A 17,428-nucleotide genomic window follows, 5' to 3' on the forward strand; every position below is an offset into this window, starting at 1 on the left:
TTTTATACCTTGTTAGGCATGTGGACTTTAAGACAAAAAGAAGAAAAAGTCACTGAGGATCTGCTAAAGACCTAACATCATGTTTGTGTCCATGAAGAAGTCATGAGTTATCTGTTCTTGCAGTAATTATTTAAAAATTAACTTTCTTCCTAAAACTAACTTTCTTCCTTTATTTTTCTTTGGAAGTGCAAAATAAAGGAAATAGAAAGCTCTCACGTATCTCCCCATTAGAGGTCTAGACTGGTGATCAGAAAGCACTATGGATAAGGAATATTGAAAGCACAGTTAACTTTTTTTCAAGACAGAACTTTTTGCAACTCTTAATTTTTGTAGACATCAAAATAAGATAAAGTTCTCCATATATTATGCATGTCCTTGGTTCTTTTTATTTTTGTCTATAAAGTAAAAATTAAGCACACTAGATTGAAAATAACTGAAGATTTTTAAAATGTAAAAACTGTAACAGCTATACTAATGGTACAAATGTTAACAGTCCACCAAGAAGACATCGTTTCATTTCTACATATCTTTACACTTTTTCAATGACAAAGTTAAATGCCTATTATTCTACTTGCTTGAATTTTGTTTGATAACTGATACTCAGTCTCACAATCTACAGAATACCCATGTACCAATTATGAGCATTATTATTCACTACTCTGAAATGTCCACTCACCTATCTCATATAAAGACTGTATTAACAATCTATGGTCAAGCTTTAATTTATATTTAAAATATATATTTAAAAACGCATATTTGAAAACCTGTGTCAGATTTATTTATTATTTTATGTCAAAATTTTTATTTAAGAGCAGAAGGGAAAGGAGTCTTTTCTACACCATCAATATTTTCTCCTTAACTCAAATGTTTATATTTAGAGGAAGGAGACAACTGCTGTTTTACCATAGTTTAGCTTGTACTTAGCTTGTTTCCACTCTACTTTAAATGTAGACATTGAAAACATGGGGGATAGAAATGAATTTTCAGTAGATTAATGCTGAATAAGTAACACTCAATCATATTCACATTTCTGTTTGTGCCCCCAACATGGAAGAGGTGCCTTCCATTAAACCTATGTATAATGCTTTGGCTTAGCGAAAAACCACTCAAAAAGGCAGGGTGTCTAGATACAGAGACATCTCCTACTTTTCATGTTCTCCCCTTGTCTACCACTTATGAAGGAATGAATTGATGTTTAATCTCTATATATATATTTAAATGAAATTCATATAATTATTGGAAGTTTTATATTGTACTGATAGAATTTTCATACATATTTATGTATCAAAATGTATTTAAGAGTATTTTATTGCTATATTGTGTGAAAAAAAGTCAATGAAATTCAGTGTAGTTTGCATAGAGAAAGAATATAAAAAGAGGAAAATAAAATTAAGTTTTGGTTCAGCAGATGAAATGTCACTAAATCCTGCTGATATGCTTGAAGAATTAATCACTGTACTCAATGTTTTTCTGCAATACTGCAGGAGGGTTAAAACAGCAAGATAGTACTTTCAATATTTTAACTGTAACACATACAAATAATAATAATTTATCTGAGTAAAAATAATCCCCACTTTACATAAATTTTGACTTTCAAAAATATTTTTTCTATATAGCACACATTCTATTATTAGATATAAATAAGGCAAAACAGTTGGAACAAACAATTCTATTAAACTAAACATTGTATAAAATTTTGGTGATAGTTTTATACAAAACTATTCTGTGTTCTTATGTAAGCCATATTTTACATAGGTTATTATATACAGGTACAGTTTGAAGAATGTATAAATACATATTTTCTGCCAAGTCATTACAGGATCTCTAGAAACACTAATCATTTTTATGAAATATCTGTATATTTTTTATTTGAAAACTATCACAATCCATAAATTAGCTTTAAAAGTTGAGCACTTGAAACTGGTGATTGTTTGAGGGTCATAGAAATGTCAGTTTCATAGGTTTCAGGGCAGTAACTTCCTGGCATGTATGTTCAGCTATGACAAGAATCTTAAATGGATTCTTCCCATTTTTACTTGTAATTATACAATTTTATAAGGCAGGATACATTCTTACTTAATATAAATCTCTTGTAGTATACTGTACTTTTCAGCCCCTAGAAAAATATTGTAGAAAAATTAACTCAATCATAATGACAAAACATAGCTAAAATAAAAACAGTCCTTTTGCTTCCTACTAGTGAAAAATCACCATTAAAAATTTCAAAATACTCAGTCACTTACTTTGGTAGAGTTTTCAAGTGATTTTCTCTTAACTCCAATATCCGCAATTTGGCAAGTCTGTAGAAATGAATTTAAAAATTTGTTTCTTGATATTTCTCTATAAAACAATATTTTTATGATAAACCAAATTGTTACTGTGTTAACCAAATAACTATGTCCAAACATTAAAAACCGTGGTTATAGATCTTTAAGAATTATGCAAATTGATTATGAGTAAGGTTGCATCAATATTGGAGAATGATAAATACCACTTTCCTAAACTTTCCTAAAATCTTTCAAAGATATAACCTTAGTTATCTAAATTTTCTGTTTTATAAAAATACATTCACTGTTGTTTAATCATATGCATTCAAATTATTGAATATTTACTAAATACTAAGTACTGAGTTCACTGAAACATGGTAACAATTTCCCTCAAGAGATGACAAATGAATTTTTAAAGCAAATGATAAAGCATAATGGTTAAAAGCTTGAACTTTGTGGTCAGATATATCTGGGTGAAATCCAGACTCTCTATATTCTATCCCTATGACACTGGGCAAATTAATCAACCCATCCTAACTCCAGTTTCTTCATCTGTAATGAGTATGTACTAATAGTACAAAATGTATATGGTTTTGAATGTTAAATGATGTCATCATACATGTAAAACATAATACGTGGCACACCGTAAGTTTCAGTGAGTGTTACTCCTGTGGAGCCCTATACCAAGGTCATAGTTGTAAAGTCTTGTTACCAAGGCCACAGATTTGGAACTCTGCACCAAGTCATCTGCAGAACTGACTGAGCTCTAGTTCCAGACACTGACTGTTGCTATGAGCCCCACTGATCTAAACTGGCTAACTCCTTGACCCCATATTAGGTAAAAATATCCACCTTCGAACTCACCCTATAGCACCCTAACCAATCACCTAATGCAAGTTTTCCAGCAAGAATTTTCTTTGTCTTGAGACTATAAAAATTGGCTACTAAACCATGAAAGGAGTTGGCTCTCCCGGGAGCCAGCTCTCTGTTCTAACAGCATCTCCTGCTGTAATAAACTCTATTCTACTGTCATTCTGCCTTGTATCTGGAAATTCTTTTCAACCTGTGCAAAGACCATGACAATTACTATTACCTTTAATTAAAAACTGGGAAAAGTGTCATATATATAGCATAATATACCATATTTAATTGACTCTGAGCCTGAGATGTGAACATTTCAAATAGATGCACATTTAAAATCCTGTTGTATCATCTGTCTTATGATGGTACTAGAGTTGGGAAAATCAAGTGAAGTGGATGAGAGGTGCTTACATTTTCTGATGCTTGCAAAATACTTGGGTGATTAGGAATGCATTTCACACTTAACTACTTGTTAATGTTTGCAATCTGGGACAGTGTTGTTACTAATGTCTATGTTGTGCTGTGCTTAGTCGCTCAGTCGTGTCCGACTCTTTGCGACCCCGTGGTCTCTAGCCCACCAGGCTCCTCTGTCCATGGGTATTCTTCAGGAAAAAATACTGGAGAGGGTTGCTATGCCCTCCTCCAGGGGATCTTTTCAACCTAGGAATCTAACCAGGGTGTCCTGCATTGCAGGTGGATTCTTAACCAGCTGAACCACGAGGGAAGCCTACTAATGTCTATAAGCGAGCTTTACAATTTACTCAGTTGTGGTTATTTTAGGACAAATATTAAATGACTTATCCAAATTCTCAGTGTTGTGGGAATATTTCACTATTTGAACTATTTCACCTACAATGTCCCATATTTACTGTGCTTTTAGGTATTCAACTAGTTCTCTTCCCCTTTCCTTTTTGTTTTGAGTTCTATCAAGTTTCCAATTTAACTTTAATCTTATAAACTCTTAATCTGTATTTGAAACAAATTGTCTCAGTTCTTCAGAGCATGGGATATCACTAGTAAAAGACTTTTCTTAAACATGTATATATCTCAAATCTTAGTATCTGTACTAGAGTAATAACATTTTATGACTTAGTTTGGCCTTTAGGGGTACTAAATCTTAGGTTTTATAAAGTATATTAAACATTCTTTGTCAAATTATCCAGCTGAAGGTTCAAAAGCTTTTTAGATTACAATAATAAAATAGAGCATTTTGGGGCAGATAATTTACATAAATTGAAATCAAATTCGAAGTGGTTTGGGTATTACGTTATATATTTGCCCAGATTTCTTCTCTTATATTAGGACTAGTCAAGAGAACTAACAAAATGCTAAAGCAAACAATGTATTTTAGGGAGATAACTAAACATTTTATGACTTAATAAACCAAAAGTATACTTGTGGTTTGGGCCAGTACCAGAAGGAAAATCTACTTTGTATGAACAAATGACGAATTATTAATTCATTTAGAAACTAGGCATATGCTATTGTGAATATCTGTGAATTTTCAGAACTGTCTGAGTGTATGGTATTCATAGGTATTATGAAATCATGATCCACAAAAGTAAGAGAATTTGGAAAAAACTTTTGAGGTGATTTCTGTGTGCAAATAGAGGCTGCTACCTGTTAAAGGATGTCATTATTTCACTGAGTTCTTCTTAATGTCATGTATTAACTTCTGCCCAGAGGTGGAGGTTAAGGTACAGTCAGTTATTTGAACAATTTGAGATGATCACTTAGAAAAAGGCAGTTAACAAAAAACTTAAAATATCTTAACTTTTAAGATATATCTTTTATATTTAAAATAGCCTTGATATGGAAACAAAGTTTCCATTGACACATGAATGGATACAGAAAACTTGTGTGTGTGTGTGATGGAATATTACCAGTCATAAAAAGAAGAATATACTGCCATTTGTAATGACATGAACGGACCTTAAGGGCATTATGCTAAGTGAAATAAGTTGGACAGGGAAAGACAAATACTCTATGATCTCACATATGAAATCTAAGAAGAAAAAAATAACTATAGAAAAGAGGTCAGATTTGTGGTTATCAGAGGTGGAGGTAGGGGAAGGGGAAATGGTTGATTGTGGTCAAAAGACACAACTTTATGCTTATAAAATAAATAAGTACTGGAGATGTAATGCATAGCATGATTACTATAGCTAATACTGCTATATAGTGTCCAATATATCTCAAAGTAACTAAGAGTAAATTCTAAAAATTTTCATCACAAGGAAATGTTTTTTTCATAATTATATAAAGTAATGGAGGTTAAATTTAATGTGCTCATCATTTTGTGATAAATTTGTCATTATTATGTTGTATACTTTAAGTTCATACAGTGCTATATATCAATTATATCTCAATAAAGATGAAAAACGTTCACTCTAGAACACCTAGAAAATATCGAGAATTTAAGATGAAAATAAAAACCTTCCATAATTTCCCTTCCAAGGAAATTCTTTTATTTCTTGCATATTCATATTCATATGGGAAACACAGTATATAGTTATGATAAGCTTTAAACATAACATCATAGGAATTAGAAGATATGTCTCTAGTCAAGATTATAAATCGCTACATTGTCATATGGATGTACCATAATATATTCAAGCAATCTCCTAGATGGATGTGTGCTTCCATATTTTTCATATTGTAAATAACGATAAACATTTTTGTCTATAAATCCTAGTGTGATATATGATGATACATTTCTAGAAATGTATTACAAAGGCAGTGGTTATATATATTTTCAAATCTTTTAAAGCACACTGCCCTTCACAGAGTACATGACATTCTGCAATTTCATCAGCAGTGTGAAGTTATCTTTTTCCTCACACTCTAAACAGTTTTATAGTTTCTGTGATATGCTTACAGCACAAAGGCCCTTTATTCACATATTAATTTGTATTGTTTTATTATTTATAATGATAAACATTTTTTGTGTTTTCAACTTGTACACTTATTATGAACTGTGTTATGAATTTATATTTATATATAAATTTATATATAACACATAATAACTGTGTTATTATGAAATTGCACATGTTATTTACCCAGTTTTTCTAATGAGATCTTAACTTTATACTCCTTTGAAAGAATTCTTTATAAGTTAAGGATCTAATTTGCCTTCCATATATGGTAGAAATATTTTCCTATTTATTACCTTAATATTTAAAATATTTTCTAATATTATTTTATTTTAAAGGCATGTATGTATTCAAATATATCCATTTTTTTAATGCTATAAAAATATTATCTAACCCGTGTCAAAAATTTACATATGATTCTGATATTTTTTTTAATATTTAACTCTTTAACTCATCTGAAATCTGATTATTAATGACATGTAAAGACCTAATTTTACTTTATTTTTTTCAAAATATTTCATTAATTGGCATGGTCTCATTTATTGGATAAAAGTGAGGGTATCTTTAATTACAGGGGTCACTTTCAAAGCCTCACCTACTGATGGTGGTTAAGTACTTACCTAAAGTGAGCTAAAATTGTATCATTTAAAGTTCTTATTCTTACCTTCCAAAATTGGCTGGAAGAAATTCAAGAAAGGCATCATTCAGGTAGAGCTGGGTCAGATTTAGAAGCTGCGTGAAGCCATCAGGGAGTCTAGAAAGGAGTTAAAGGTTTAGTCATTGCGTAGATGTTGCCATAGAAACAGAACAAAAATATATACCTCTAAGGAGAAAAAATAGAAGTGTAATACATTTTTCAACTCTCCTTTGGTATCACAGTAATGGAAGAATTTATTGAGCATGTTGTTACAGCTTGAAAATTTTGCCTGTTATTAAAATAAATGGCATTCACCCCTCCACACTGCTCTCCTATGCTGAGATTTATGTCACCGCCAAAGTCAGCAGCATCATTTCTTACTGTTACCCTGGCCTTATACACACCAGTGAGATATTTTTATGGAAATTTCAAGATGTATGCTATCTTTTATAATTCCAAATTTATGAGTCTTCTCAATAGAAAATTCATATGCATAGTCAGGCAAGGTTATCTACTCTTTCACTTAATCATTAGAAGTTGTGTGCAGTTTGTAACACTGATGGCTAAAGGTGCCCAATGTGAGAAGGGAAAGAGTGTTTTGTCCCTTAATTGATAATTTCCTTAATGCAGGCCCAACAGATACGTGCATTATAATTCAAACTGACCTGATTCATGCACACTAAAAATGAACAAGAACATTAAAGTAATAAACAGCATTCTAAAGACTTTAAGAGTCATTTAAAAGTTGAGAAAATATCCTTTGGGAAAAATCTTATCAGTGAGATAAAGTAATTATTTGAAATGCTTAAATCATTTTTACCAAAATGATTTAACTCAAGGATTTTTCTTAAAAGGACATTGACTTTTTATTAATTTAATTTCTATTAAACATTTTAATGCCCTTTTCTACACTTTAGACAAGACTATGCTCTTTCACAGAATATTTTTAAACAGTGTCCAAATATGCCTTCTCCTCAAATTATAACCTATGACCTTCCTTGTTTTTACTGACAAAATTATTTAAAAAGCTGCCTCTACTGCCTACTTTTTACTACTCTCAAGCCATTGTTTTCTGGCATCTATTCCAACTCTATTACTGAAACTGCACTCGCCAAAGCCTCTGATGACCTCTAAATCCCAATTTCATTAACTTCATTTTATTTCATAACCCACACTGCCCAGCAACAGTTGTCATCACTGATTATCCTCTCCTTCTGGGCTTCTAGTCTACCACTTCCCCTACTCTTCTTCCTACTCCTGCAGCACTAGATCTGAGTTTCATTCCATGGTTTCTCTTCCTCTGACTAATCTTTTGTTATGAAATGTTTTATGTATATAAGAGTATATGCGTACTCACAATATAATTTAACAAATAGAACCAGTATCTTTAAAACCCTCTGGCTGTCCCTCCCTGACTACATCTTTGTATTTGCTCCACAAATTCCTAAATGATGGTTACTTTTCTGTTTTTTAAGGAGTTTTACACCTATTTAAATCCCTGAAAAAAGTCATGTGGTTTGGTTTTTTTAATATTATCTAAATCAAATAATACTATGAATATTTTTATGGGACTTATAATAATTCAAATCATTAAATAATTCATTAGTTAAGTGAAATTCATTCATTTTGATGTAGATGACTGATCACCATACCATGGTATTCCATTGTACGAATATATCACAATTTATTAATCATTCTTAATCTAATTGAACATTACAGTTGTTTCTAGTTTTTGTTTGTATTTCTATTATATATTCTATTTATTTTTGAACATATATCCTGGTGTACAAGAGATTACTTAAGTTATATTGCTGATTAGAAGAGATTAATATCCTTATGAAAAGCTCTCAGCTAATGACTAGCAGGAGTATAAATACCTCAGCTCTCTCACCCAAATCTGTGATGTGTGTTTAAACTCTTTCCCAGAGTTCCCCAGAAAGCTTAAGGTCCAGTGTCCATACTAGTAAATAGCTTGATAACATATCCTTAATTGATATTTCCTGATATCATTTTCAGGACTCTTGAGAGGAGATTCCAACCAGTCCATTCTGAAGGAGATGAGCCCTGGGATTTCTTTGGAAGGAATGATGCTAAAGCTGAAACTCCAGTATTTTGGCCACCTCATGCGAAGAGTTGACTCATTGGAAAAGACTCTGATGCTGGGAGGGATTGGGGGCAGGAGGAGAAGGGGACAACAGAGGATGAGATGGCTGGATGGCATCACTGACTCGATGGACGTGAGTCTGAGTGAACTCCGGGAGTTGGTGATGGACAGGGAGGCCTGGCGTGCTGCGATTCATGGGGTCACAAAAAGTCGGACACGACTGAGCGACTGAACTGAACTGAACTGACATCATTTTCTAAATATATTGCTTAAATTCTTTTCTAAACTTTTCTTCTGAGGAAGCCAAACTAAACACAATTAATATTTTTATATTGATTCAGTAGAAATTGTTTATACACTCTTAAGACACTGATCTTATATGGATTGTTTTTGCTACAAACATCTTGCTTCACTTTGTATTTTGGAGCTGGATTGTTTGTATACGACTTCTTAGAGGATGCTTCCATAAATTTGCTTCCAAAGGGAGGTAGGATTAATAAAAGCAGAGAAGAGGGGAAAAGGAGGTTGGGGAAAGTGAGAGCTACAATGAAGAGGTAAAAATTCACCTGAGATGGGTTACAAAGAGAACATGGGTTCTAGAGAGAATATTTTATGAATAAGAGTATGGGTAGTTAATATTTGAGAGTATCAGTAGGGGACAGGTTTTAGAGGATATTTAATGCTTGACTCATAGGTATACACTTTATCTTATACAAGTAAAAAAGAATCTACTGGAGATCTTTATTTTTCTCTCTGTTTTTCTTCCTTAACTACTTTAGAGCTCATATCCTGGTAGTTTAATAGTTTTCATGAATATGGCACAGATGTTCAACAGATTACAATTCAATTTAACTACTATTTTACTTTGATGTTCTTTTGGTTCTTATATTCATTCAAGAAAAGAAATCATTTATGATTTCTCAAAAAAGAAGATTAATATGTGTAAAATGAGAAGAATGCTAAAATCTTTGATCTAAAAATTTATATTAACATCATAAATAAAAATACTTTTAAAATACTAGTTTTTTAGTTATAAGGACAGCTTGAACCATCCAGCTTAAATTAGTCTATTATTCTACCCATGTATGTGTTAAATGATATTACTTCATACTACTTCTTTAGATGGAAAATATATTTCTTTATGGTACCTCTCTGAGAAAGTTTATGATACAGGAAAATCTGGCTGTTACATAGAACACTTCTCTAAGGATTTAAGAACTGACTACATTGGGCAGATTCCAACTGCAAGACTGGATTGCCAAAACTAAGTTATATGAAAAAACCAGAATGGAATGTAAGATAGTTTTTTCAGTCTGCTTATAAACAGATGTGCTGATATTTTATATCAAATCTTTCTTTTTTAAAAATGCAGAATTAAGGGGTATATTTATACAGTATGTCTTGTTTAATAGCATGCACATTTTAAAATTTCAATTTACTTAAACAAGAATTTGTTGAATGGTCACTCTGCACTGAGATTCAAAATTAATGCCTTTTCCTCACCTTCTCCACAGCATTACATTCATAGATTTAGCAAAATGCTATGACAATTATGTTTATACAAGTGTTAAGAATTTTTTATTCCTTTCCTAAATTACACATTCTTTGAGGAGAAGGAATTTTTTAAATCTCCTCAATGACCTAATATTGTACTTTGAAAACATATTATTTGAAAAATATATAGTCAGTAGATCTGCTAAAAAATATTCAACTTTATTTATTATTAACTTTATGGTATGGTTTTGTAGTTTTAATGGTTTCACTTGTCAATATCACCATTTCTGGAGGAACACACAAGAACCTGTGAGGAAGAAGATCTTCTTTAGCAAGTTAGGTTAAACAAGATGAAAACCACGGGCTGTCTTTATCCTCCTCCAAGATATTCAATGAAATCCAACAGTTTATACTAAGTAAGTGAACTCTAATGAAATAATTTCATGTTCCTAGTACTCTTGCCTAGAAAATCCCATGGATGGAGGAGCCTGGTAGGCTGCAGTCTATGGGGTCCCTATGAGTCGGACACGACTGAGCGACTTCACTTTCACTTTTCACTTTCACACAATGGAGAAGGCAATGGCAACCCACTCCAGTGTTCTTGCCTGGAGAATCCCAGGGATGACAGAGCCTGGTGGGCTGCCATCTATGGGGTCGCACAGAGTCGGACATGACTGAAGCGACTTAGCAGCAGCAGCAGAGTAACTGGTGGCTTTCCAGAGTTGACAGATTTATTTTAAAATTCAAAGCATTTAAAAAATATATATACAGATAAATAATTTCTCTAAGGAAACGTTTTCATTTTATTAATGGCTTAAATTAAAAGTAGCATATTCAAATTATAATAAATAAATGATACGAGAATCAGACACCCAAAGTATTTATTGCTTGAGCACGTGGACATTGATGTTAGAAGATCTAAGTCTGAACCACAGTTCTTTCAATTATTCATCTCTATGACTTCTACAAATTATGTGATGTTTGTAAGACTCAGTTTCCTTTTTTTTTTTGTAAAATGATCAAACTAATATCATCTTTCAGAGTTGCTCCAAAGAGTTAAATGATTATCTGCTCCATATTAAAGACTCACTAAATAGGAGTGATCGTATTACGTTTTTATTGTTTTTATTCTAATTTTTGAATATTAACTAGAATACTAATTTAAATGCTTTTATTAGTGCTAAATTTATTGTTGGAATAGACAAATTAAGATTGGCTGCAGACATCCTTGTTTCAACATTTTTCTTTTCTAAATGTGTTTACTTTAGAAGTTTAATGAAAACATATTACAGGCATTTGACCTCCATTAGAACGTTAAACCAAATTAAAATTTTAGGAGCTATAAGTTGTGATTAAGAAGCCAATGTAAAATCTTCTGCTCTAATTGGAAAGGTATTTTGCATCTAAACATTTTAATTTATAAGCTTAACGTTATAAAATTAGTATAACATTATCAGAGAACATTTAAACTATCATATTCATTTAATGCATTTATTTTTTATCTAATTTCCAATTAATTATTTTAACATCACTGCAAACTTGTATAATGATTTCTCTCTTTGTAATTATCTTTCAATTTTGCTGTAAATCAGAGTGACTATAATCTATCAGTCAAACTAGGACATTTTTGAGAGTTTAGAGGGAACTATTATTAATCATGCCACATCATGACGTATAAACTGGGAAGACCTGAGCAGAGACAGATAATCACCCTGTATACAATCTTCACATCCATGTAGATATACCATAATTTATTAGCAATTTTCTTATTGTTGAGAATTAAGAACATTCAATTTTTTCAAAATGTATCTTTTAATTTAAAACAAAATCAAACTGTTCCCCCAGGATTTGTGAAATATAATAAAAGGAATCCAGGAATTTATACAATCTTTGTGTATTTCCATATGTAAAAAGGAATGTAGATAATATTTTTCTACTTCATATTTTCTGTGAAGACAAAAATGAAATAATGTATCTAAAAGCCTGAGATATGCTAGGTTCTCAATAAATGATGGTCTTTAACTTTTTGAGAAGTTGTTATTCTCAATTTTACTGTAATAATTTTCATCACTGACTTGGTTAAGGCATTCAGATTATACTATAGAGTTCATACCTAAAACTAAACCTAGTAATACAACACTTAAAACTGTAACTTTCATATTCTAGGGTTTTCATGACTTAACTACTATGTAGATTTCTTGTATCTAAAAAACAAACAGAAAGCAGGAAAGAAAAATGAAACCCAAATCTATTTTTAATAGAGAAAATTAATAAATCTCTAGTATAACTGATCAAATAAAAAAGAAAAAAGACACAAAACAGAGAGCATCACTAGAGAACTTGTAGAATTAAAGGGCTAATAAAATAATATGGAAAATAAGATGCCAATAAGTTTGAAAACATATGAAATATACATATTCCTAAAAACACAAACTACCAGAAATGATTCAAAGAAAAGTTGGTAATTTGAATAACACTATAGGTATTATAGTAGGTAAGGAGCAATGGTTGTGCTTTGCTGGAGCAGCCATGAAGAGATACCCCACGCCCAAGGTAAGAGAAACCCAAGTAAGATGGTAGGTGTTGCAAGAGGGCATCAGAGGGCAAACACACTGAATCCATACTCACAGAAAACTAGTCAATCTAATCACTCTAGGACCACAGCCTTGTCTAAGTCAATGAAACTAAGCCATGCCCGTGGGGCAACCCAAGATGGGCGGGTCATGGTGGAGAGATCTGACAGAATGTGGTCCACTGGAGAAGGGAATGGCAAACCACTTTAGTATTCTTGCCTTGAGAACCCCACGAACAGTATGAAAAGGCAAAATGATAGGATACTGAAAGAGAAACTCCCCAGGTCAGTAGGTGCCCAATATGCTACTGGAGATCAGTGGAGAAATAACTCCAGAAAGAATGAAGGGATGGAGCCAAAGCAAAAACAATACCCAGTTGTGGATGTGACTGGTGATAGAAGCAAGGTCCGATGCTGTAAAGAGCAATATTGCATAGGAACCTGGAATATCAGGTCCATGAATCAAGGCAAATTGGAAGTGGTCAAACAAGAGATGGCAAGAGTGAATGTCGACATGCTAGGAATCAGCGAACTGAAATGGACTGGAATGGGTGAATTTGACTCAGATGACCATTATACCTACTACTGCGGGCAGGAATCCCTCAGAAGAAATGGAGTAGCCATCATGGTCAACAAAAGAGTCCAAAATGCAGCACTTGGATGCAATCTCAAAAACGACAGAATGATCTCTGTTCATTTCCAAGGCAAACCATTCAATATCACAGTAATCCAAGTCTATGCCCTAACCAGTAACTCTGAAGAAGCTGAAGTTGAATGGTTCTATGAAGACCTACAAGACCCTTTAGAACTAACACCCAAAAAAGATGTCCTTTTCATTATAGAGGACTGGAATGTAAAAGTAGAAAGTCAAGAAACACCTGGAGTCACAGGCAAATTTGGCCTTGGAATATGGAATGAAGCAGGGCAAAGACTAATAGAGTTTTGCCAGGAAAATGCACTGGTCATAACAAACACCCTCTTCCAACAACACAAGAGAAGACTCTATACATGGATATCACCAGGTGGTCAACACCGAAATCAGATTGATTATATTCTTTGCAGCCAAAGATGGAGAAGCTCTATACAGTCAGCAAAAACAAGACCAGGAGCTGACTGTGGCTCAGACCATGAACTCCTTATTGCCAAATTCAGACTGAAATTGAAGAAAGTAGGGAAAACCACTACACCATTCAGGTATGACCTAAATCAAATCCCTTATGATTGTACAGTGGAAGTGAGAAATAGATTTAAGGGCCTAGATCTGATAGATAAAGTGCCTCATGAACTATGGAATGAGGTTCATGAGATTGTACAGGAGACAGGGATCGAGACCATCCCCATGGAAAAGAAATGCAAAAAAGCAAAATGGCTGTCTGGGGAGGCCTTACAAATAGCTGTGAAAAGAAGAAAAGTGAATAGCAAAGGAGAAAAGGAAAGATATAAACATCTGAATGCAGAGTTCCAAAGAATAGCAACGGGAGATAAGAAAGCCTTCTTCAGCGATCAATGCAAAGAAATAGAGGAAAACAACAGAATGGGAAAGACTAGAGATCTATTCAAGAAAATCAGAGATACCAAAGGAACATTTCATGCAAAGATGGGTTCGATAAAGGACAGAAATGGTATGGACCTAACAGAAGCAGAAGATATTTAGAAGAGGTGGCAAGAATACACAGAAGAACTGTACAAAAAAGAGCTTCACGACCCAGATAATCACGATGGTGTGATCACTGACCTAGAGCCAGACATCCTGGAATGTGAAGTCAAGTGGGCCTTAGAAAGCATCACTACGAACAAAGCTGGTGGTAGTGATGGAATTCCAGTTGAGCTATTCCAAATCCTGAAAGATGATGCTGTGAAAGTGCTGCACTCAATATGCCAGCAAATATGGAAAACTCAGCAGTGGCCACAGGACTGGAAAAGGTCAGTTTTCATTCCAATCCCAAAAAAAGGCAATGCCAAAGAATCCTCAAACTACCGCACAGTTGCACTCATCTCACATGCTAGTAAAGTAATGCTCAAAATTCTCCAAGCCAGGCTTCAGCAATATGTGAACCGTGAACTTCCTGATGTTCAAGCTGGTTTTAGAAAAGGCAGAGGAACTAGAGATCAAATTGCCAACATCCGGTGGATCATGGAAAAAGCAAGAGAGTTCCAGAAAAACATCTATTTTTGCTTTATTGACTATGCCAAAGCCTTTCACTGTGTGGATCACAATAAACTGTGGGAAATTCTTCAGGAGATGGGAATACCAGACCATCTGACCTGCCTCTTGAGAAATTTGTATGCAGGTCAGGAAGCAGCAGTTAGAACTGGACATGGAACAACAGACTGGTTCCAAATAGGAAAAGGAGTTCGTCAAGGCTGTATATTGTCACCCCGTTTATTTAACTTCTATGCAGAGTACATCATGAGAAATGCTGGGCTGGAAGAAACACAAGCTGGAATCAAGATTGCTGGGAGAAATATCAATAACCTCAGATATGCAGATGACACCACCCTTATGGCAGAAAGTGAAAAAGAACTAAAGAGCCTCTTGATGAAAGTGAAAGTGGAGAGTGAAAAAGTTGGCTTAAAGCTCAACATTCAGAAAACGAAGATCATGGCATCTGGTCCCACCACTTCATGGGAAATAGATGGGGAAACAGTGGAAACAGTGTCAGACTTTATTTTTCTGGGCTCCAAAATCACTGCAGATGGTGACTGCAGCCATGAAATTAAAAGATGCTTATTCCTTGGAAGGAAAGTTATGACCAACCTAGATAGCATATTCAAAAGCAGCGACATTACTTTGCCAACAAAGGTTCACCTAGTCAAGGCTATGGTTTTTCCTGTGGTCATGCATGGATGTGAGAGCTGGACTGTGAAGAAGGCTGAGTGCTGAAGAACTGACTCTTTTGAACTGTGGTGTATGAGAAGACTCTTCAGAGTCCCTTGGACTGCAAGGAGATCCAACTAGTCCATTCTGAAGGAGATCCAACTAGTCCATTCTGAAGGAGATCAGCCCTGAGATTTCTTTGGAAGGAATGACGCTAAAGCTGAAACTCCAGTACTTTGGCCACCTCATGTGAAGAGTTGACTCATTGGAAAAGACTCTGATGCTGGGAGGGATTGGGGGCAGGAGGAGAAGGGGACAACAGAGGATGAGATGGCTGGATGGCATCACTGACTCGATGGACGTGAGTCTGAGTGAACTCTGGGAGTTGGTGATGGACAGGGAGGCCTGGCATGCTGTGATTCATGGGGTTGCAATGAGTTGGACACGACTGAGTGACTGATCTGATCTGATAGGTATTATGGAAATTAAATTTGTAATTAAAACTTTCCCATAAAGAAAAGCTCAAGCTTGAATGTTCCACTTGCACATTCTATCAATACTTAGGGAAGAAATAATTCCAATACTATATAATTTCTTACAGGAAATAGAAGATGACATTTCCCAACTATTTTAATGAGGCCAGTTTTCCCTTGATACCAAAAGCAGACAGAGAAATTATATGAAAAAAATTTCAGGCTAATATGCCTCACGAATATAGATGGGAAAATCCTTAGAAGATACTATCAAATCAGAGGCATTCATGTATAAAATGCATAATATTTTATGACCAGGTAAGTTTATGTATATCATTGTGGCAATAGATATTATTTTAAAAAATAAAACAAAAACTTTGACAAAACTCAACATCTCTTGACAACAAAAATTCTGAGCAAAACAGATATCAAAGTTTGGCTATATTCTAAGGTGTCCCCAAGATCTCTTCTAGAAATTTGCTGCTGCTGCTGCTTAGTTGCTAGTTGTGTGGGACTCTCTGCAGCCCTATGGACAGTAGCCCACTAGGTTTCCCTGCCCATGGAATTTTTCTGGCAAGAATACTTGAGTGTGGTGCCATTTCTTACTCCTGGAGACCTTCCAGACCCAGTTCAGTTCAGTTCAGTCGCTAAGTTGTGTCCCTATCTTTGCAACCTCATGGTCTGCAGCACGCCGGAATCCCCTGTCCATCACCAACTCCTGGAGCTTACTCAAACTCATGTCCATCGAGTCAGTGATGCCATCCAATATCTCATCCTCTGTTGTCCCCTTCTCTTCTTGCCTTGAATCTTTCCCAGCATCAGGGTCTTTTCCAATGAGTCAGTTCATCCCATCAAGTGGGCGAAGTATTGGAGTTTCAGCTTCAGCATCAATCTTTCCAATGAATATTCAGGATTGATTTCCTTTACAATTGACTGCTTTGATCTCTTTGCAGTCCAGGGGACTCTCAAGAGTCTTCTCCAACACCACAGTTCAAAAGCATCAATTCTTTGGAGCTCAGCTTTCTTTATAGTCCAAATTAACATCCATACATGACTACTGGAAAAACCATAGCTTTGACTAGATGGACTTCTGTTGGCAAATTAATGTCTCTGCTTTTTAATATGCTGTATAGGTTGGTCATAACTTTCCTTCCAAGGAGTAAGCGTCTTTTAATTCCATGGCTGCAATCACCAACTGCAATGATTTTGGAGTCCTCCCAAAATAAAATCTCTCACTGTTCCTATTGTTTCCCCATCTATTTGTCATGCAGTGATGGGACTGGATGCCACGATCTGAGTTTTCTGAATATTGAGTTTTAAGTCAACTTT

General features: G+C 34.3%; 1 protein-coding gene across 3 annotated transcripts in view; it reads right to left on the bottom strand.

Moving 5' to 3' along the window:
* Positions 1-17,428, bottom strand: part of LRRC7 (leucine rich repeat containing 7) — a 613,767-nt gene that overhangs the window by 290,372 nt on the left and 305,967 nt on the right. For all 3 annotated transcript variants that reach the window (XM_059884769.1, NM_001192108.2, XM_059884770.1), the window contains 2 exons: positions 6,666-6,755; positions 2,244-2,300 (listed from right to left, as the gene is read on the bottom strand). In XM_059884769.1, the coding sequence (XP_059740752.1) occupies positions 2,244-2,300; positions 6,666-6,755 (147 nt within the window). The remainder of the gene's footprint in view (positions 1-2,243; positions 2,301-6,665; positions 6,756-17,428) is intronic.

Source organism: Bos taurus, chromosome 3, assembly GCF_002263795.3.
Source record: "Bos taurus isolate L1 Dominette 01449 registration number 42190680 breed Hereford chromosome 3, ARS-UCD2.0, whole genome shotgun sequence".
In the NCBI taxonomy this organism is placed as follows: domain Eukaryota; kingdom Metazoa; phylum Chordata; class Mammalia; order Artiodactyla; family Bovidae; genus Bos; species Bos taurus.